A 23,131-nucleotide genomic window follows, 5' to 3' on the forward strand; every position below is an offset into this window, starting at 1 on the left:
GGGACTTTGTTTCTAATATTACATATTTGGCAATAATTTATTTTTCTTTGTTGTTAATTTTCTTAGTTGCATATATCTTCTTTCTTATTACCTGATACAGACTCTTTGCTGGTATTTATGTATGTTTTATAATCCTGAGACATTCAATGAGTTTCTCCCAAAACAAATGCTAGTTTCGTGAAGGCAAAAATCACTAATCATTTTAATATTTTAGGCCAATTAAATTGTTTGTTGATGTGTTATGAAGATGCTTCTCAGACTCAACATTCCAACTGTTGCAATTGGTGTCGCCTTTGACCACGATTGCAATTTTCTGGTATGGTGGAAGGCTCCTCATGAACTTTCTGGACAATATTAAAAAATGATACATGATAACAAAACAGCTAGATACTTTCCATCTCCGACTGAACTTTTGAAAGGTTGAGCTTGCATTGAGCTTGCATTGCAACCAACTGGTTAGATGACTCTATTCGCTGACTCTCCTAGTAGATTCCATGGCAAGGCCTTCACTTGCCTGCTTCAGTGAAAATATTGGTTTCTGGAGGGTTGATGTTTATCTAACAGCTGCTTGAAGTTACTTATCTATTCTTGCAGTAGCATCCCTTCTAATTTTGTTCGAGCCAACTCTATAATTGTAGGAGAAGGCCTTGATGTTGATGATGATATAGATCAACTCCCGACCTCTTGGATCCCTTTTGCTTCTTTTTACATTTTGTTGAAATTGCTTGACAAATCTGAAGGTGCAATTTTGATGCAATTGTATATTGTTTACTAGTCTAAAGTTTATTTGCCATTTTATGCCGGTTTTTGTTATTTATGAAAAACCATTTCTTTTTGTATGTGGAAACATGCAGATGAAGCTTGTCGTTAATATCTGTGGTTTATTTGGAGGTGGTTAGGAAGCATCTTTTTTAAAATACTTCCGTGAATTTTAGGTTTTAGTTAGTAGGAATAAGTATTGTTGGAAATTCTACTTCGCTTGTTATATATACGTATAAACTAGTTTATGGCTAAAACTTTTCAATCCCTCCTATTTTATATATATTCTGGAACGATATAATTTTCTATTGTTTTGAATCCTCAGCAGAGTTTTAGTTGCTTATTATACTTGTGAGGCATAATTTTTCAGAACTGTTACTGCTAAACTCTGTCATTCCTTATTTGCTTGCAGTTCCATGCACTGTTTTGAAGGACCAGATTGGCAATACCTGAAAAGAGGCAGGGAATCTTTTGCCAGGGGTCCTGTCGTAAAGGCTGATCCCCTTGGTCGATGTAGTGGAGCACTTATTTATGGGCTTCAAATGATTATTCTTAAGGCTGCTCAGGTGTTGTTTCCTGCTATGAAGGATATCTTCTATTTCTTTCTTCTTGTTAGATGCTGACTTGACTTCATTCCTCAAAGACAAAGTTGAATGCATGGATAATTGTGCCAGATATATCTTGTAGATTATTAATATTCATCAGGCTCCATCTTGCTCACAATGTTTGGACCTGCTGTTTGAATCTTTCTCTATAGATGTTATGAATCGATTAGAGACGATCTGCAATAAAAGGGTCCAGGTTTCAGATAGAGGTGGCCGATGGTGTTCTACTCCTAGGTTATTCTTACTCTTACTCCTAAGTTAGTCTAAGACTAAAATATAATTTTCAATACTTAGATGATTAAATAAAAGAGACTAACCCTTCTCTATGTAGAGGTCGGATATAACGAGTCTTATTAGAACTATCTTGAAAATATTTGCATGACTCGAATTATAATTTGTTTTAAAGGCTTACATAAGATATAGACATGAACAATGATAAACCAAAGTCCTAAACCTAATAAGATATAAATTAATAAACTTAGTTAAATCAGTTCCCTATCTTCCTCGGGTTGGTCCTCCGTTCTCGAAAAAAACTCTGAATACGAAAATTGTAGATGATAATGTCCTCGATATTATCTATCTGCTTTCATATTATTTGAATGTCTCAGGAATATCTGATGGATACTTTTCTAGAATTGCGGGACTCTCACTAAATAACTTAAGCTAATAAGATAATTAAATTAAATAGACTCGATTTGTTGAGCCCAATGTTCCCGTGAGATGATCTGATTAGACCGGGATCCTATCAATAGATTTGAACTACCGTTATAAGTACTAAATAATAGCGTTTTCAATTCTCCTGCCTATAATAAAAAAATACCAAGTTATCTTGTATCAAGATGATTTTGCTAGGAAGATGACTCTTGAAGAACGCTCAAGCAAAGAATGAGCATGGTACTACACCTGTTTAGCCAAGTGTCAACCCCTTTTGGTTCGCTATCTCAAGATAAATAATATTTGATCTTTGTAAAAGCCTTGGAAAGTCTTTTCTTTATTGGATTGATATTCAAAAAGAGACAAATTTAGAGGTTCAAGTTGGAAGAACTACCTTCTCGAGTTTATTTGAGCAACTTTATTGTTTGACTACCAAGATGATCTTGGACTTTATGCAGTTGTCATAAATTAAGAAGAATACTGATATTGAATGTATTGTATAAACATTACAGTTTTAAGTTTTGGTCAAAAATGATCCATTTCAGCCAAATATGATTTGTCTCAGCTGCAACGGGTCCAAAACCAACACTACAGACAAACAGGTTACTATTGGCTACCTTTTGTTTCTGTTTCCAGTCATCTATTTGAGTGGTTAAGGTTGCATGTTTTGGCATTTAGGCTGAGGCTGTGAAAATCAACTAAACTAAGGGTTCATTTAAAAACACTTCGTTTTTTATTCAAATATTCTTGGCTGATTTAGGTTACTAGGTTTGGATTCGAAGTTTTTCCATGAGAACCCAACTGTCATTTGAACTAAGATAACTAATTATTGGTTTCTTAGCTCTCTATCTTACTAATTGATCAGAACCTATATCCCCTTGGTTCTCTTTCTCCTTCCCCTTATAATTATGGATATCACCCTTTGTATCAAAATCAAGGATTCCAGTTTCGGCCGATCCCGAGTGGGATCTGCCGAAACGGATCAGGATCGGCTATAGCTGATCCCGATCCAGGCCGAAACCGTTTTGGCCTGTACAGGTGGTTCGGCCTGTACGTGTGGTTCGCCTGCATGCAGTGTGGCCGCCACCTTCGGCAACCACCTACGGCGGCTGCGTCGCAGCGGCCGCAAAGAGTAACCGTCTCGCCGCTAGCCTAGGCTGCTGCAGCTGCCGCCGATAGCAAGAAATGACAGCCACTCTTTGCGTCGGCCAGCTAGCTAGAGAGAGAGAGGGAGAAAGAGGAAGAGAGAGTGAGGGAGAGAAAGGGGGAGAGAGAGAGAGGGAAAAAGGAAGAGAGAGTGAGGGAGAGGGAAATATTAAAAAAAAGAGGGTATGAGAGAGAGAGAGGGAAAAAGGAAGAGAGAGTGAGGGAGAGGGAAAGATAAAAAAAAGAGGGTAAGAAAGAGAGAGAAAAAGATAGAAAAAAAGGAGTGTGGAAGAGAATGGATACTTTAGACTAACAGTTACAGGAATAGGAAAGAAGAGAGGGAGGAAATTTTTTTTTTACTTTTTAGGCTTTATATGTGAGTAATTATTATTTCTTATTTTCTTATAATTTTTTCTAAATTTTTAGAAATTTCTCAACATTTTTAATAATATTTAGAATTTTATTTAATTAAAATAGTCCGATCCGATACAGGCGGCCGATACGGCCGATATGGCCGATACAGCTGATACGTATCGTTTTTCCGGACGGCCGATCCCGATCCCGATACCGATTTTTGGAACCTTGATCAAAATGTTGAAAATTGTCAACTTCAAAACCTTAGAACTATCCCTTGTTGCGAGTTACTCTACTTACTCTAAAAGCTGACCTATAGGTGCTTTTTGTTAAATAGCAAATTTCTATTATTTCTAGTGTTAGTTTTTGTTGATGAATAAAGATATGCTATTTCTTCTAATCCCTGTTACTTTTTTCTCCTTTGAAGTAGTTCTTTTTCTCGTCAGATTGGCTTTGGCTAACCAAAGAAAATACAAATATTTAGCTGTGATGGGGATCCAATGAAACATTAACAATCAGCTAAATGTGATTGGTCATGATTGAATTATTGGGTTAGGTACAAGTTGAATTCAAGTCAAATCCACCTCATTACTCAAGTTCTAGTTTCATTGTTGTTTTTTGTTTTTAATTTGTTATTGTAAGCTTGTTCTTAGATTTTGTAAGTGATCAGTTCTTCGTCCTTGTCAAGGATCTGAAATCCATAATGATATCCTTGTTGCTTTAATTTCTTCTACAATATTGTCTATTACTAGATACTTTTTATCTTCGTTCTTTATTTTCTTTCTTGGTGTGGTATGAATCATATGATAAGTTTATTCTTTAGTTTTGGAGGTGATCACTTGAGTTTCCTTTTTTCAAGGACATTAGATTTGTTGCTGTATCATTATGGCAGATTTTATGTCATTTTACTAAAATTCTATAAGAATATCCAACATAAATACTGTATCCTAACTTCTTGTAATTCTTCAAATTGATGTGGTATAATGACACTGAAAAGAATAATGAGAAAATAGAAACTGCTAGGGGACGAGCACTAATAGGATTTATTTCATTCATTTATTCTGCAAATGCATAATGCTACAAAAAGTGCTTGACAGCTGTAGAGCAGCCAGTTGGGTTTAGCAAATGGTGGCACCTTGGCAGTTGCATCTAGCCTAACACAGGATTGCAAAATATATTAAAACATTTTACATTATTAGTGGTGCGGACACATCTACTTCTGCATTTATGATCGCAACTCCGACCATGCCTCATCCTCCTCACTGTCACCTCGTTACCGCCGTCGCTACCATTGTTGCTGCCATCACGTGTAGCATGTGGATTACTCATGATAAGCTACAACATGTTGATTTAGGCATATTAGAGGACTATTAGAGTGGCCTATAGTCCTGCTCGACTGAGTCGAGTTTCTTCCACCTTGGGAGAGTTGGTGCGGACACCAGACTAGACATTGGTTAGAGATCATGGGAGAGGGACTTTGGTATTGATGGCAGTTTAGTCTTTCTATTTTATGGTAGTTTTAGTCTTATTATCTTTTAGGATTTACCCATATAAGGGCTTGTTATCTTCTTATTTGAGATTAATGAATGTTTTGAGATTTGAGATCATCTACTTTGTTACAAAATCCGTGGGTTTGTTTCTTGTTGGTGGATTCCAACACCTCGTAGGTGGATCTCGTGGGTTTGCTATTTTGTTCTTCTCTTATCATTGTCCTACATCAATTAGCCATAAGTTTTTGTGAAATAGTAATTATTAGCTGCTCAAGTGACATCACCGATTGTCACAATATTTGATTCACATCAATTACTGAATATGCGGTTAAGCATTCTACGGAATATGAGTATTTAAACATGATTTGTTTCTCGCAAAATTTTTGAATTTATTTTGTATTTAAACATTTGATATGCTAACGTTAACATTGCTAATGAGTTTCTTCTAAGCATTTGCTGATTAGGCTGGCCAAAATTTAGTTGGAGATGATGAGCCTGCTAGTGCAGGAGGCACTAGTTCCGTTCGCATTGAGTCATCGTATGTGATTAACTTACGGGACTTAGATATGAATCACGTGAAGGATTTCACATTTGTACATGGTAATTTGCTATATCAATACACGTTTTGTTGAAGGCTGATTTTACATTATTTTATGATTTATTCACTGCTGGTATAAAAATGTGTCCTTATGAAGTTATCAAATATTTCAGAATTCTCTTTGGTAGGCATGTTTCATCGCTCTACATCTGTTGTTTCTTTTATTATAGTGAAACACTACTTTTTTTCTTTATCAATACCTGGATTTGCTCAAACTTTCTTTGAGGATTATTTCTGATAACATTCACATCAGGTTTCTTTTTTACGTAACATGATGATGTCTCTCGTTAGACTATGAATGATCAGGAACACCTTAATACGTTTAAGACTGGATTATCTGAGTGCAAACATCTGTTCCTCTTATTCTATCTGCATTCTGCAATACATCTGAACTATTGAAATTCACTGATACACTGCACAGTTGACTTACCATGGTAGCATAAGAACCAGATATTCATCCCTTTATGATAGCGTTGTTTTTCCACATGATGCCTGCACCTCCTACTCTGTAGCTTACTCTGTGAATTTATTAATATCATATAATGCCGTCATTTGTTTCTGACTATTTCTTCTTTTTTGATGTCAGACTGTGTAATTCTTTTTCTTTAGATCTCTTTGCTTCATCTGCCAAAACTTTATCATATGTTATCATATCTATAAGCTCTTCTCATTGGTTGTTTGTTTTTGCATGCTGGTTCTTTGACTTCAATAGTCAGTAAGCTGTCTCTGATTCCCTGTAACTATTTCCTTGAAATCCAAACCTGTTCCTGGTGTAGGATGAGGAAAGGCTGCATATCTTCCGTAGGGGCATTAAGATGGAAGCAGGGAAATTAATTCTCCTATGGATGCTTGATAGAAAGTCTAGAATCAAGCTATGGATTGCTAACAGCTAGTCTAGGTTAATATTTTCGTCAAGTTTGAGTAAACAAAATGGAAACTTTAATAAAGAAAAATGATAGATAATGTTTGGAAACTAGTTGACCTATAAACTTAAAACAGTTTGATAGCAGACCAACAATATATAGGTTTGAACTCAGGGCCTCTAAGATGCCCCTCAGTGGATAGGTGAAAGACAATAGGACGTGCGACCCTCTACACCAATAAATGAGGTTTGAACTCAGGGCCTCTGAAAAGCCAGGCTCTTATACCATGTTACGTAACCAACTAACCTAAAAGCTTAAGCAGTTTAATAGCACTCTAAGAGATAAAGAAAAACTAAAATGAGTCAAGGTTTGAGGATTAATCAAGAATCAAAATGTGAATTCACATTTCAGGATTCTTTGAACACGAGATGAGTTGTGATGTAGATCAAAAGTAAAATGGGAGGAATTAGTATGCAAAGGATATGACAGTGTTTGATTGGAAAGACTGATGCACAAAATGGACTCAATGGAGAAAATGATCCATATAATTGTCCCCAAATAGTTGGATGTAAAGGCTTGTTGTCATTGTCGTTGTTATCTATTATCAATGGAAGATTGTTAAGATAGCTGGATTAGAGCAAATAATTGCAATTAGATACTGAATAATGGAGAAAGGGATTCATGTACCAGATCAAAAATAGCTGGGACTGATGCTTAGTTCTTGTTGATATTTTTTTTGTTGCTATCATGTGATTCTATGATCTGATTATGACTTTATCTAGTATATATTCCCCTTGAACAGGTTATATTGAACCTGTTATGATCATACTTCAAGAAAGAGAGCCTACATGGGCTGGGCGTATCTCATGGAAGCATCATACATGCGTGATATCTGCACTTAGTATCAGTACTACTTTAAAGCAACATCCAATGATATGGTCTGCTGCTGTAAGTCTGTTTTACTGATGACACTACTTACCTGATAATATAATTAACCTTGTCTTCTAAATAAAGGGACTAGCTCTAATTTTGGTGATTTATGATGTTCTGATCATACCTTTGTTGGACATTTATGTTAGTATACGCCATTGATCTCATGGATATTCAGACCTTTCTTTAGTTATTGGCTTATTTCTTCTCCATCAAGTTTAAACTTTAAACCCTAATAATAGAAATAATACAAGCTATTAGTTGTATTTATTTACATCATTCTGTCTTCTGAGTTTATTTTTGTTTATCATAGTTGCAATTATTCTGCTTTACCAATATAAGCTGTTGAAACCCTTCTGTTCATTATTCTAAGTTGTGCTTTTGTTTCCAATTCTAGTCTCCATTTGCTTGATGCGAGTTTGTTAAATATGAATTGCTTCAGTTTTTGTAAGTACAGCTAGTTGCTCTTTTCTTTTTGTGATTGGTGGTGGATGGCAATATGAACTAGTTCTGTGGTTGGTTACAGTCAGCATGATATATAAGCCATAGTCTGAAGTTCTTTTACAGAACAGTTTTGATATTTGTCTTGTGTGCCACCAACTAGAAACCATATTTCTAAATTTTGTCCAGTTACCTTCTCATTGTGCTTAACATACTATCTTTTATGTTCTCCGAGAAGAAAGATTATCCTAGTGCATGAGGCTCCTGTCTACGTGTGGTCACAATGTCCACACTCTTTACCTCATGTCCGAGGAGGCTGTTTTTAAAATTTGGATCCATGATCTCTTGGATGCAAGGGTAAGCCTTACCGTCACGTGAAACGATGTTTATCGCCCTGCCATAGGGGATGTGGAGAAAAAAATTGGTCATCTGATGAGATTTTTGTAGCTCAAGGGTATATACAATTTTTTCTTTTCCTGGCTAAAAGTGTCAGCGGACATCAAGCTGTATACAAGTTTTGGATACATGTCCTAATGGGGGATACTCCATTTTGTGTCACAGCAGTCTCTAGCAGCTTGCTATATAGTTGGTTATACCTTTTCCCAGGCTGAAGGGCCAAGTTTTCCTTTCCTTTTGCTTTTCTATCCTTATGACTATATTATTGATGCTATCTCATTTGCAGTTTGATCAAAGATAGGATTCTGTATTAACTAATCCTTTCACAGCTTTAAAGAAATGGTTGTTTTGTTATGGAGTATGCATATATAAAATGATATTCGGTTCCAAAGGCATCTTGGATGGTCCAGATTTTTGTATAGTTAAAAGATGTAGAAATGCAAGGGTTTTTTTCATTTATTTACCAGAGTAAGGTAAAAGAATGCAGCTGACTGTGCTTCTTCGGAAGAGAGAGTTGTACGAATATGATGGACAGAATCATGAGTGATGTTCTTCTATAAAATGTTTACCTAGTTTTCTTCTTTGAAGTGTGGATAAATATTATCATTCTAGTTTCTTATTTTACTTCTATGAATTTTTCCTTCAGAATCTACCCCATGATGCATACAAGCTTCTTGCAGTTCCTTCACCTATTGGTGGTGTTCTTGTGATTTGTGCAAATAGTATCCACTATCACAGTCAGGTGTAGTTCTTATAGAACTTTTCAAAATTTTTGTTTACTACGATTGTTTTATTCTCTTCTGCCTTCTTAGTTATTTCCTTTCCTTACACCTTCCTTTTTGTTGATTATTGCAGTCAGCATCTTGTTCCCTCGGTCTCAATGGTTTTGCATCTCAGCCAGATGGAAGGTTCTCTAAATCCTCCTTGCATTATATATTCATTATTCTTGAATTACTGTGTATTACCAAAACCAACCAATTTATTGGTCACTTTAGTATTTCTTTTAGATTAAATTAACCATAGACCTTCTTTTCTGTTTTTTGGTTTTATCACATCTTGGAGTGTCATGCTACTTCTTGCTTTTTTCTTACATCTTGTCACCAGCCTTTGCACTACCTGCACTTGGTGAAAATTATTTTACTTTTGGTTGTTATGGTTTTCAAAGACTAGTTAGACAGGTGGACAAGGACACCTATCACTTAGGTTCTGGTGGCTGCCGCGACGGACATCCATAAAATATACACAAATGAAAGAAATAATAGTTACAAACAGATCAAAATTAGTAAGCAAAATCAATTAAATAGATTAATGCATTGCTATTAAAAAACCATGATAAACATTTAGAATCCACTAATCTGGTGACATCTACAGCGAATTTAAATCTCAACATCAGTCGTCACCTAGGCGTGACAAAAAGCACATCCTTGGACATGCTTTGTCTAAGGTAGTTGCCTAGGCAGTATGCTGGTTGTGTTTCTCGAACAGTATTAGTAATGGTTGTACAAACAAGTCTGCTGTTTTACAGGAGCCTCTCTCTCTCTCTATATATATATGTGTGTGTGTGTGTGTGTGTATGTATATCTTAGTCCAGCCCTTTAATGAACAAAATACAACTGAAGCCAGCAATTAATTGGAAAATGGTTTGACTATTGAGTGCTAGAAACTAAATAAAGACAGTTGTACATAAAGTGCAAAATATTTAAAAACTCATGGATATTAGTCTACCAGAGTCTCCAGGATATGTTATATATGAGGAATGAGAATTTCTAGTATTGAAGGACTTAACATGGACAGAAAAGAGATTATTTGTGATTCCAGGACAATTAGCCATTCCTCAGTTTTGAGCATAGTTAGCCTGGAACTGGTATCAGGCACTATTTAGATCTTGATGCAGTCCAATGGCAGGCTCCATGGAGATATGGTTTAAAGGCCTCCTTGAGGGTTGTGATTAAGTAGTTAAATTTTTTTTTTATAGCAATAAAGTGTAATGATATGATAAATCTAAGAGAGAGTAAAACAGTAATATATAATGAAAAAAGATCAACATTAAGTAGGTAGTAAAATGAAGAAATAGTACAGGGACGGTTAGTGAAAGATCCAGATAGAGAAGGGAAGGAAAGGATATTATTGGAGAAAAAGGAGACAAGCGCACAGAATCCACTAATGGATTATTGGAATCCACCAACAAAGGAAAAGTTGATAATCTCAAAGTCTCAAAATATTCGTCAATCCCAAATAATAACATAACATGCTTTTATATAGGCAAACCCTAAAAAGGATGAAAGACAAAAAAACATCTCAAACAAAAGACTAAAATACCCTTATGTAAAAACCTCCTCCACATGATTTGTCACCCAACCAAAGTGTCACTGAATGAGCTACCCTCTTGCGTCTGCCCAAGTACACGTGCCTAAATGTAGTGTTGGCATCAACTCTCTCGGGGTGAGAAAAATTTGACTTTGTCGAGGGGAGCTGAGGGCGGCTTTGGTAGAACTCCCAGAGGTTAGGATGTATCACTAAAGCTCCTCACGCATGATCCGCATGCTATCTCTGGGCGATCTCTCTATCGGACTAGGTTTCGGTGAACACTTCCATCAACGTCGGATGTTACCTAATCATCCAAAATAGCATCTATATTTTCATTGTGTCGACAAAGAAGGGTAAGTGGCTGGTTTTAAAGCATATATATCTGGAGGGGTGGAAGTAACTATATCAGAAAGATCATCAAGGATGGATGCGAGAGGTTTATAATCCATTAAATCTTCGATATTAAAAGTGGAACTAATGCCATAATCAGAGGGAATATGTATAACATAAGCATTAGGTCTAACACGTTTCAATATCCGAAAAAGTCCAGCACTACAGGCTTGCAATTTCCTTGCGGTACTCGAAGGAAATCACGTGGGTCTGATATGAAACATGATACAATCTTTAACATGAAATTCTTTGGCACATTGATGCAAATCGGCCTGTAGTTTATATTGAAGATTACTGGTTTTAATTCTCTTACTTATCTCTTGATACAATGAATGGACATGATATCCAAATGCTTCTACCGATTTTGATACTCTAGAATGTGGAGACATATGAAGGTCTAAAGGTTTATGAGCTTTATACCCTTTATACCCTTGGACAACCTCAGATGGGCTCATGTCTATAGGAAGAATAGACTATAGGAAAAATTTATACCCTATTAATGGAGTTGTTACATGCAAATTACACTATAGGAAGAATAGAATTCCAGTTTCTATTATGGTCATTTATGAGACAACGTGAAAGATTTAACTCATATGCCTACTTCAATTTTGTGACTACTGTATGCCACAAAGTTTTCAGATTTAACTCATAAATAGAACATCCCAATCTGGCACAATAGTTTTAGGTAAACCATATAATTTGATTAGATGGTTAAAATAGAGTTTTGCAATGTTTGAAGCGTCAGAAGTTTTAGCGCATGGAATGAGATGAACCATTTTAGAAAAATGATCTACAACCACAAAGATCTCATGCTAAACAAAAGTATGTGGTAAGTCAAGTACAAAATTTGTGCTCACATCTTGCTACGGACGGTCCAAGAAGTGGAGTGTATAGGCCAATGTTTTGTTTGCGATGTTTGACCAATTGACAAGTATGACATTGACTGATTATTTTGGCTACATCACATTTGAGACTCGGCCAATAAAATTGGCGTTTCAACTTTTCAATGGTTTTATTGCGTCTAAAATGTCCTGAAAGGCCACCAACATGAATCTCCCAAAGTATGAAATCACGTACAGATGTACGAGGTATGCAAAGTTTGTTGATCTTGAATAAATAATCATTTTGGAGGGAGTAGTCATTCAGAGATACATTCACATTATTTGACAAGGTGAGGTAGGCTTCTCCAAAATCATGGCAGATGCATAATCTTCTGTTGGCTTGTCAAATCCTGCGATAATGATACTTCTAATGGAAAGAGGATTGACTTTTTGACTGAGCGCATCAGCCGCCTTGTTTTCAACTCCAACCCTATGTTTTAGAACAAAAGAGTTCCTATAAAAATTCAATCCAGCATACTGTACCAATTTGTAAGTTCAGTGCCAATAACTTTCTGCTTCAGGATGTATTGTGATAAAGCTGTCCTTTATTCTAACATCTACTTCTATTGTTGCTCAGATATTATGTACTATTAGATTTATTTTCTCATAGATATAAGTTTAAGTTTCTATTTATATGTGTATGTATATAGAATTATAGATATTTGCATCCATGTATGTGTCTAGTAGTTTGTGGGCTGTACTGTGTCAGTTCTTAATGTTTTGGAACTTTAATTATCATATAGAAATTAAGTCTGAGTGACTGGTTTATGATATGCATTGAATGATGCAGTCCTGAAATGCCAAAATCAAAGTTCCCTGTGGAGCTTGATGCAGCTAACGCAACATGGTTATTGCATGATGTTGCAATGTTCTCATCAAAAGCAGGAGAAATACTATTGCTCACCTTGGTCTATGATGGGAGGTACAATATCACAGCTTTCCTTAGCAAATTTGGAAGATAAATTCTTGCATCGCTTGTGTGACCTTCCAAATCTTGCATAACTTGCATAGACAATCATTTATCTATGACATTACCGATAGTGAATCTTATCCTTCTCGTCGCATAAAGCTACAGTATAATTCATTTTCCTCTGACATGTGACTTATTTTATTTCTTGCTTGCAGGGTTGTGCAGAGACTAGATCTTATGAAGTCAAAAGCTTCAGTTCTGACTTCGGTTGGTTGTTCACCCTGCATTTTTTGTGATGCACTTATAATTATTATTCTTCTTTCCTTCTTTTTGATGTATCTGAGTATTATCTATTTAACTTATTTTGTTATGTCCCCTCTGTTGTGCTTCTGATTCTCCTATCTTATATCTGTAAAGGATGTGACAACTATTGGGAGTTCGTTTTTCTTCCTTGGGAGTCGTTTGGGAGACAGCCTTCTTGTACAATATAGTTGTGGGACTTCCACATCCGCTTCTAGCCATGTGAAAGATAAGGTGCAAATTTGAAATATTTCTAATGCATATATGCATGTTTAAAGAAATAGAATTTATTCTCAAATGACATTTTCTTGCCATTGCTTTTGTACTTATGTTTATTTTGCACTCTTTACAAACAAGCATAACTGAGCAAGACTTCTACATGCTATTGTTGTTCTATCTGTAATTCCGTCATGGTTCTTGTAGTACTTGATAATAATATTTCTCCACTAGATCATGCATACAGTGGAATTAAGAATTGTCGTACTGATGGCATGATGTGCCGATACACTATTGTCACAGGGTGTGCCGACTCAACATGTCCCAGTGTACCAGTGGCACGATGGAATGCGTCTAAATAGGATTTTTGGGATTTTTATATATATTTTAGGTTCTAATACATGTACTAGAGGCTACATTAGAGTCTTTTATTCATGGATTACCATGCTGGTCGACATAGGTTGATACTTATATTGTGCCATTAAATTATTAACACCGTTAATAGGGTAGTATCCAAATATTCCTTCATGGTCACCCATGTTGGTGTGTGCTATTAGGAATTGAGCATGTCTTACTTCAAACATATCTAATTTGAGGTCTCCTTATCCCTTTTGATACCTTTTTGTATTTTGATGCTTGATCTATATAAATTATACTTCAAATGTTATAACCTATTGAGACACAAATGGCCTTTCTAGTGTCAAAACTCATTACTATTTATACTCTGTAACCAACTAAAAGTTCATCGTCTCGGTTGATCATCTTCACATCCTATGATTAGGGGCCAGAACTTCTTCTTGCATTCTAGTAAAGATTTGTATTATGAGCAAAACAAATGGCATAAATTCAGGGTTGTCAATGGCTTCTTCCTCCCCTAGACTGAGGATAATTTTCATTCCTAATAATTTCATTTTGGAATAACTTTCATTTCTAATAGTTTCATTTGAAAAGTCATACTTTGTATGATTGCAACAGCTTAAACCCATGTTGGAAAGATGGCCAGTGCAGTCCTGTTTAAAGATCTTATTATCCTATATACGTATGGGGTAGAGTGTGGATATATCTTTTTCCCAATGCATATGGAAGTGCTTAACTACCATTTAGTTTTTGGTGGAGTGCCTGTGATTATTCATTCTGCTATTATGTGCCCTAAAATGATCCTGTTCACCTTTTTCATTTCATTTGCTCTCATGTTGATTTTGTTAAGTTTGTTTATCCTATTACCGCTATATTAGTACCACTTCAACTTTTAAGTGCTGCGGGTTCCATTTTTTTGTTGTTGTGAATTCTTCTTTACATAAGATTGTGATGGCATAAAATTTCGACTGATTTGCTGCCTCTCTTTACTCATAGTAGCAAGAACTATTTGTAATGCTGCAGTCAGAGTGTAATTTGTCTTGAAATCCTTATCTGCACTTTCTTCTAAAACTCTTTCTTACTAAGTATTTTTTTCAAAGTGAGTCATCCTACTTCCTAACATGTATCAGTGTTTGTTTTGCTCATCATCTCCTGTTTTCTTTACTGGGTCATGGTGACCTATGAAATGGACATGAGATATCTTGTTCTCACTGAAACCCTACCATATTTCTGACTCCATCTTCTCTCAGCCTCCCTCTCTGTCACTTCATAAACAGTCAGCCTTCCTCCTCCTCCCTCTCTTATATTGATGGTTGCACTTCTTGAACTCTAAAGTTGCCTTTCTGTTTCACGTCTTCTGGTCATCACCTATTTTGTCAAAGCAGGTTGGTGATATTGAAGGTGATGCCCCATTGGCAAAGCGGTTGAGAAGGATGTCTTCTGATGCTTTACAAGACATTAGTAGCGTCGAAGAACTTTCTTTGTATACTACTGTCCCCAACAGCTCGGAGTCAGTGCAGGTATCTAACTTTTTTAGTTCAATGGTTCTTTCATGTTTATTTAGACCAATTTGGATATATATTAATCATGTTTTGATGCTCTTTGCTTACTCACTCAATATTGGTTTCAGAAGTTCAATTAGTTAGCACTTTTATTCAATTCTAAAGTTTCTTCTCTTTTTATTTTTTATTTCCCTGAACTGTGGGAGTTACTTTTCTTTTTTATTGAACAAATTCCAATTATCTTTCCTCTCTCTCTCTCTGTTTTTTTGTTTCCCTGAACTGAGGTAGTTACTTTTCTTTTTTCTTGAATTTCGCTAATTTCAATTTTCTAAGTTTACTATGGATATTTTTTTATGTGGATGTTTCTTCTAAAACATTTTTTTATCTTTTCCTTTTCAAGTATTGCCATATCTAATCTTTGGTCTGCCCATTGGTTGTGTGGTCTGGTGCCATCTATTGTGCTATCAGTTTTGAGTCCAGTGAAGTTTTACCAGGCCTCATGTTTGCATTAATTCATCCACAACAGTTCTTTTTTTTCCCTTCTTTAAGCCAAAAGCCAGCTGGTTGGTTCAGGATTCATAGTTTAGTCTGAAACTGTATTAAGACCTTAAATGTGAATCCTGTCTTCTGTTCTTTTTGGCCACACAAACCTCTCATGGAGGTTCAGTGCATTAACCTCCTTACCACGATTCACTATTTTTTTTATTGTGAAAAAAAAATCTTATTTAAAATTATGGATTATTTAGAACTAGGAAGTTTAGATTTTCTCTTCTTCCAAGGATATATGCACTGTAGCTCTGGTTTTAATGGTTATAATCTGACTGATTAAGTGAAGTTATATGCACTGTAGCTATTGTTAATTATTCAATATTCAACCATGACAAACTTTAGGCACATCTCCTACATTCATTAGTAGGTTTGCAGAGAGAAGTATTTACATGCCCTAGATTTTGTAGTTTTCCTTGGAAGTTTTTCTTGTCGTCGCATCGTTGTTGTCACTGGTATATTTCGTGAGGTACTTCCAAAATTGTACTCCATCAAATTCTCCTGTTGTGTTATGCAGAAGACCTTCTCATTTGTGGTGAGAGATTCCTTGATTAATGTTGGTCCATTGAAGGATTTTTCATACGGTTTTAGGATCAATGCAGATCCAAATGCAACAGGAATTTCTAAACAGAGCAACTATGAATTGGTCAGTGATACATGCTCCATTGTTTTTCTTGATGTGTTTGATTTACTAGCTAACTGTTAGATTTTGCATCTTTCTCTATTGCATTACAATAAAAGTCTCTCTTCATTCTCTTATTATAATAGATTTTTCTCATGAAATAAATTTGACTTAATATGTTAATTTGGATGGTTCATTCAGGTGTGCTGTTCTGGTCATGGAAAGAATGGAGCTCTTTGTGTTCTCCAACAATCAATTCGCCCTGAATTGATCACTGAGGTACCATTTGTTTTATTTCATGTTTACTTAACATGTTTCAGCAATTGTCATTTGGTGTATTTTTATGTTTGTGTTATCATCATGTCATTTGTTATTTCTCTTTAATGGATGAAGGAATGAATACAAATATCTTTATGCCTAACTATCACGTGATAGTGGTGATAATTCTGGGAGTTAAATAATGCATTTTGCAAAGTGCTGCATTGCAGAAGACAAAGGATATCACTACTAAAAAGTTGTTTTCGGTTTACTAGAAATATAAGATGTATAAGTTTCTAAAATATTTTTCCTTCTTTTATTTTCTAGTTGGTGTTTCTAGATTAAGGATGGCCATGCTAATCAACACTCACTAGCACAACACTATACTGGGGTATGCCAAGCCATGCTAGTGGGTACGGTAGCACCGAACCGGAATGCCCTTGTGCCGACCCATACTGGTTGTCATGGGATTTTTTGTTTTTGTTTTGTTTTACACTTTAAAAATTTGAGGTGTAAAAAATGGTAGATATAGTCCAATTTTGTTAGATCTATAAAAGATACTCTTTAAAATGTAGGAATCAAAGAGAAAATTTGATTTCCTGCCCAAATTAAATTTATTGCTAAAGACGAAAGAAACCCCTAAGACTTACTGGGAGAAGATGGAGAAGAAAGAGTCAAAGCTAATAGGAGAGGTCGAGGGGAAGAGCGAGCTCTGTTGGCACCAGATCTCATAAAGAGAGATCTTAAAGCTAGAAGGAATGAGAGCCTCGGACTTGAGAATCCCACAATTTCTCTCCTTCCATAATAATCACCAAAGAAAGCCAAGAAGATAGTCTACGGCCAACCTGAACCGGCAAGAGATGAAAGCCTTGCGTTAATTCAACTAGTAGTGACTGGGCAAGTTCGGTTTGTCCGAAGCCCCTAACTTGGAGAGGATTGAAGAGGTGAAGGTGCAGTTAAAGAGAATGTAGTCAATTTGAATCATGGTCTTTGTCACAAAGAGGGCAAATGAGAGGCAAAAGAATTCCCTTAATGGCAAGAAACTCCCTAGTATGTAGGCGTCTCATGGTTGCTAGTCAAAGGAAGATCTTGACCTTGTTGAGAATAGGGGTTCACCACAAAATTTAGGACTTGGGAACATGGATGCTTCCATAGTTCAAGATGTTATAGAAAGGCTTAATAGAGAAAGCGTTGGCTAGATCGAGCCTGAATTGGGTTGGAGTCCGATGTGGGAGATGGATGCTTCACTAGTAGAGCTTCAATTGCAAGGACCTTAGAGGAAGCCGCATGATCAAGTTTTCTAGGTCCCGGAAGAAGATGCCTTACTGAGTAGACACGACGAAGGCTTTCGGGAATAAGGTCGAAAGAGGCAGGTTGCCTACCCGCCTATCCACCTAGAACTTGATTCAATTTCCTTTAGTCAGAGAGAAAATGACCTCGGTAGTAAAAGCCTTGGAAGATTTAACGACACCTCTCCACATAAAGGAGCATTGCTGAAGGGACGTGTCTCCAGTAGTAGAGCTCGAGGGTGATTGACCTCCAAAGAAATGGGGGCCCTGAGGCATCAATTCAACCACTATTTGCTTAACAGGGCTAAGCTAAATAGGCGCAAGTTCAGGATGCCCAATTTGCCATACAATTTTGGCTTGTTCACCACCTTCTCCAGTTGATGAGATAGTGGAAGCCCAAACTTTTATTCCCTTTCCAAAGGAAGCCTCGCTTGAGAGCATCGATCCTGTTTAAGACCCAGTTTGGATCCAACATGAAGATGAAGTGAGGATAGCTAAGAGCATAGACGAGGGTCAGACCAATGATGGTTGTGCCAATGGCACGTGTGTGTCGTGCCACCATCGGTATGGGGCGTGCCAAGCGCCACGGGTTGGCATGCTCCACTATGCCAATGGCACAACCTCGTGTGCCACTGGTACACATTTATAATATTTTTAATAAATTTTTTAGGATATTTAAAGATATTTTTGAGTCTTCAATATGTCAATCTTTGGTTTTTACTTTAAATATATGTACTAAAAGTTTAAAACCTACATTATAATGCTTTATCTTTAGATTCTTTTTGTAAATGACTTATTTTAGAAAAAAAATCAAAGGTTATTTCTATTCTTCAGGAACCCCGGCCCACATCATCGTTCAATATTTCTTGACTTACTATTTGCTAAACTACCTGAGCACTAGGTCTAATGTGAGTAGGATCAGAGGTAGATCTTTTCCTGCTAGGCAAGAGGATAGTAAGTTACAAATTTTATCTTGGTAGGACATGTATTTCTATTACTATTAAATTAATCAATAAATTAATAAATAAAAATGAACTAGTTAATGGTAGGATTACTATTATCCCTAAAAATAAAGCAATAGTGAAATATAAATATTATTCAACATTTACTATAATTGAAGGGATTTATTAAAACTAATATTAATGATTGAACACTATAATATAATTGAATGCGGAATGCCTGATATTAATTGATAATAGTTTAATAATTAACATTAATATCTAGTTGAATGTAAAATTACGGGGAGGATCAAAGTTTAATAATTAACATTAAATACTATTGATATTCTTTAAAAACCCATTCACTAATAATATTACTTGTTGTAATATCTCACATAGTTTTTATGCAAATAAAATTTTTATAATTCTCTTATGATATAATATAAATACTGAATATGCACGGGAGTAAACAGCACCGGATAGGCACAGACACACCATAAACATATGCAGATTATAGATATAGAGTATAATAAGGGTATTCTGGTTATGGTGGGTGTGAATGATATAATGGTAGTTATAATGAACCTATATTATTTTGTGGGTATACCTCTCTTGATGTTCTGCTACCTACAAACTCAAGTCCTTTGTAAAAATAATACTTCTCTTAGAAAGTTGTGTAACAGGAACGCATACCTTATCTCCATTATCACTGCCAGTAGACTGAGTCTCGTTATTATCACTATCATTGTCATCATTATCATTTCTAGTCTCATTATCATAAATTTTATCCAAGCGTTCTAAATGATCAACTAATTAGTTGATTTGATATTAATTAATAAAAATTAAAAAAATTAAAAAGGGGCTCCACATGGCATAATGACTGGCACGCGATCGGTCGAACGACACATAGTTGTGCCGGGCCGGCACGGCTTAGCACGCACCTGTGCCGATCGGCACGGGTCGGCACGGGGGTGTGCCACTAGCACACTCTGTGATCGGCATGGGGGTGTGCCACTAGCACACTCTGTGATCGGCACGGGGCGTGTCGACCGGCATGGGGCGTGCCGACTGGCATGGCCATCCATAGGTCTGACGACCTCCAATTGACAAGGTTATAGCCTTCTAAGCTGATAGCCTCTTCTCACACTTGTCAATGACTGGGAAACCAATCCTAGTTAAGGGGAGATCAAGATATTTAATTGAATGACACCCACCGTGCAACTAAAGATAGAGGTCCCAAAGGAGGCACAAGTTGAGGATTGAGTGGAATGGCTCAAAATTTGTAGTTGAGGATGAGGATCGAGGATAGTGATGAAATTGAAGTTAAGGATTGAGGAGACGCTCTTTGAGGAAAGGATAAGATTGTTGTCCACGAACTGGAGGATGGGCATGGATGAGAAGGGGTGTAGGCTAAGCTATCAACTAGGCCTAAGTTTGAGTCTGAAAGAGGAGGCGCAGGTCGATGAATAGGATGAAAAGGAAAGGAGAGAGGGGTCTCCCTGCTTCAAGGAGAAGAAATTGGATGGGTGCTCGTTGATGAGGACCAGAGATAGAGTTTCACCCATCTAATCTACTCTAATAGGAGGTTGCGCGCTTGGCTTGGAAAATTTGAAGGAGGGTATTTGGCTTTTGAGAAGTCAAGCTTCATTAGGACACTCCGTGAAGCAAGCCTTGTCAAAAGAAGAGATAAGCACATGGGCGATTGCAAAGTTGTCAAATATGTACAGACCTTTGAGGAGTAGCCTAAGAACAAGTTTTCAAGGTGTGAGGTGAGGCTGGCAGCGAGGATCTTTGTGAAGATTTTAAAAGCTGCACCATTTAAATGTATGTTTGGATTAACTTTTAGTTACTAAACTATTATCAATTAATGAATGTATTAAATCATATTATGTGTCAAATTATGTTTTTACTCGACTATTGCTATACCTTTAATAAAATAGGTCATTTACAATATTATCTAAGGCCAATCCTGAACCTGGCCGAAACCAGCCGGCTGTATCGGCTGTTTCGGATCCGACCTGGACCCCGCCCCCTATTTGCCTCTTTTGTTCTCTCTTCTCTCTCTTTTCTTTCTCTCCTTTTCTCTCTTTCTCTTTTTCTTTTCTTTCTCACCTTTTCTCTCTTTCTCTTTTTCTTTTCTTTCTCACCTTTTCCACCAATGACCGAGTAGATCTCCGGCGACTTCGACCTCCGGCGACATTCTCCGACCAAAATCCGACGACCTCAACCTTCGGCAACCTCGGATGAGTTTTTTTATTATTTTATTTTCAGTTTTTAATTCCTCTCATTCCTTCTCTCTTTCTCTTCCACTGTCTCTCTCTTTTTCTTCTCTTTTCTTCATTTTCACTACATTAAAGATAGTTGTAGAAGTTGGATCAGCTTTTCAATATATTTAAAATAATACTAATTGAATTTCAAACAACAAAGATATGATAAATATATTAAATAAATGTATGTTTTTATAGCTTTGTCTTTATTAAGAATCTTCAAATTTGATCTTACTTTTGTCTAGAGTGGGGGGTAAACTATAATTTCCCCTTTAATTTTCTAGAAGCGATTTTAGTTCTGGGTAATATTTAGATATTCAAATTCTTGATTCAGGATTTGATGAAAGATTTGATATGTCAAAATTTTGACGACTTCTTTTGAAAGGTGTGTTTTTCTTTTTCATGACCTCTCCCCCTCAGCATGCTGAGTGAATGATGTTGGTAGTCACTGGATAGGTAAATTAATCAGATCGATCTGGATTAATGGGGTTGCACAGGGCCCCATCTCGTCAGTTTTGCAGCGTCAATTTCAGCCGAAATCTACTGGGTAGATCTGATATTATACAGTTTAGGTGAGTTAGATCAGGTCCATCCCAAAGGTATCAGTTTCGACCAAGTTTTTGAGTTGTGATCTTAACATGAGTCATCATTTTAGATCTTTGACTATCATGATTAAGTCAATACTCTTCTATAGATGACATATTATGGAAATGCACTATCTAGCTTTCATAATCCCATTGGTATTTGAAATACATAAGGCAACAAATGTGATGCTGGCAGCTACTAGTAGCAGATGAAGTTCCCTTTGTGTTGCAATACATTTAAGACATTTACAATAAATTCACTTATTCAGATACTCTAAGACAGTATAATCTCAACAACTTCTCATCACCTTCTTGAAGTTGTCTTCCTCTCAACTTGTGTTACGTATCAAATATTTACTTTACTTTGGAGATTTGTACCTTGACATCTTTACTGCTATTGTACATATTATGTTTGGATGAAGGATGAAGTTTGCAACAATTTTAATGTCTGGAATATTTGTTTATGCATGCACTACTTAATCATGCTTGTACTCGGACAAGTTATCTATCTTGTGCACCATAAGATAGCCTGATCAGTATTCATTTTTTTTCTTAGATTTCACTGCAGCTTTCCGTTTTTTTCTCCCTCTAGACTCTAGAGTTATATCCCCTAATTCATCTATCTACATTGATGTACATTTGTTTATCAGAAAAGGATTAATGTGCCCCTAATACCTTAGATCTTCTAGACTGTGTCATACTTTAATGTAATACATATTTTGTGCCTGAAGTTCCATTTGAGGTCTTCTATCCTCCTGTTCCCTGATTACAAAGAAACCCTTTCTCTATCGTAGTATCTCCAATTTACTTTTCCATATACAATCACGATATTTCTCACTGTTGGGAGGAAGCAGTGCCAGTACAGAGAAGAACTCCTGAGAAAAACTAAAATTCTATGTAGCAATCTGATCATATGCTATGATGAACATATATTCTGCTCCTGGTTCTTTCTGCACCAGTTGCACATGAACTGATCCTTAACATGCAATTGCAGGTAGAGTTACCCGGTTGCAAAGGTATATGGACTGTGTACCATAAGAGCTCACGTGGTCATGGAACTGATACTTCTAAAATAATGGCGGAAGATGATGAATATCATGCATATTTAATAATAAGTCTGGAAACTCGGACAATGGTAAGTAAAACATTTCAAAATAGAATGAGATATTATTTGCTGGCTTGAATTGGTTCTCAATTTTATCATATGTTAGTTTTGTTTGCTAAGTTTTATAGGGTTTCTGCCTAGGAAGCTTACCGGTGTAACACTAGCATGTATCGATGACATATATTTGAATTAGTAATATGTTCTTGTATTCTGGTTTATTTACAATACAGTCATCCTAAATGAGTTATGAAATATTATTGGAAATCTGCTGCCATAATCAGATAACTGTTATTGGCCTGCTAAAGTAACTCTGATTTGGCTCTTTGGTTGTTGGCCTTCCTATACTCCTATCATCTTCCTGAAGAGAGAAAGAAAGGGAAGGAAACATATACAAGGAAGAAACCCGAAAAGGAAAGAGCAACT

The 23,131-nt window shown here is 36.2% G+C and overlaps 1 protein-coding gene across 2 annotated transcripts in view; it reads left to right on the forward strand.

Moving 5' to 3' along the window:
• Nucleotides 1-23,131, forward strand: part of LOC140784464 (probable cleavage and polyadenylation specificity factor subunit 1) — a 64,497-nt gene that overhangs the window by 11,932 nt on the left and 29,434 nt on the right. For both annotated transcript variants that reach the window (XR_012108271.1, XM_073131885.1), the window contains exons 3-14: nt 1,172-1,325; nt 5,473-5,608; nt 7,272-7,417; nt 8,883-8,978; nt 9,092-9,144; nt 12,605-12,736; nt 12,940-12,991; nt 13,142-13,258; nt 14,983-15,117; nt 16,163-16,291; nt 16,469-16,546; nt 22,598-22,738. Coding sequence is in view for 1 of the 2 variants with exons in the window: in XM_073131885.1 (XP_072987986.1) it covers nt 1,172-1,325; nt 5,473-5,608; nt 7,272-7,417; nt 8,883-8,978; nt 9,092-9,144; nt 12,605-12,736; nt 12,940-12,991; nt 13,142-13,258; nt 14,983-15,117; nt 16,163-16,291; nt 16,469-16,546; nt 22,598-22,738 (1,369 nt within the window). In the remaining variant the exon portion in view is untranslated. The remainder of the gene's footprint in view (nt 1-1,171; nt 1,326-5,472; nt 5,609-7,271; nt 7,418-8,882; nt 8,979-9,091; nt 9,145-12,604; nt 12,737-12,939; nt 12,992-13,141; nt 13,259-14,982; nt 15,118-16,162; nt 16,292-16,468; nt 16,547-22,597; nt 22,739-23,131) is intronic.

Source organism: Typha latifolia, chromosome 3 (assembly GCF_019914945.1).
Source record: "Typha latifolia isolate L0001 chromosome 3, TyphaL0001v2, whole genome shotgun sequence".
NCBI classification, from domain to species: Eukaryota; Viridiplantae; Streptophyta; class Magnoliopsida; order Poales; family Typhaceae; genus Typha; species Typha latifolia.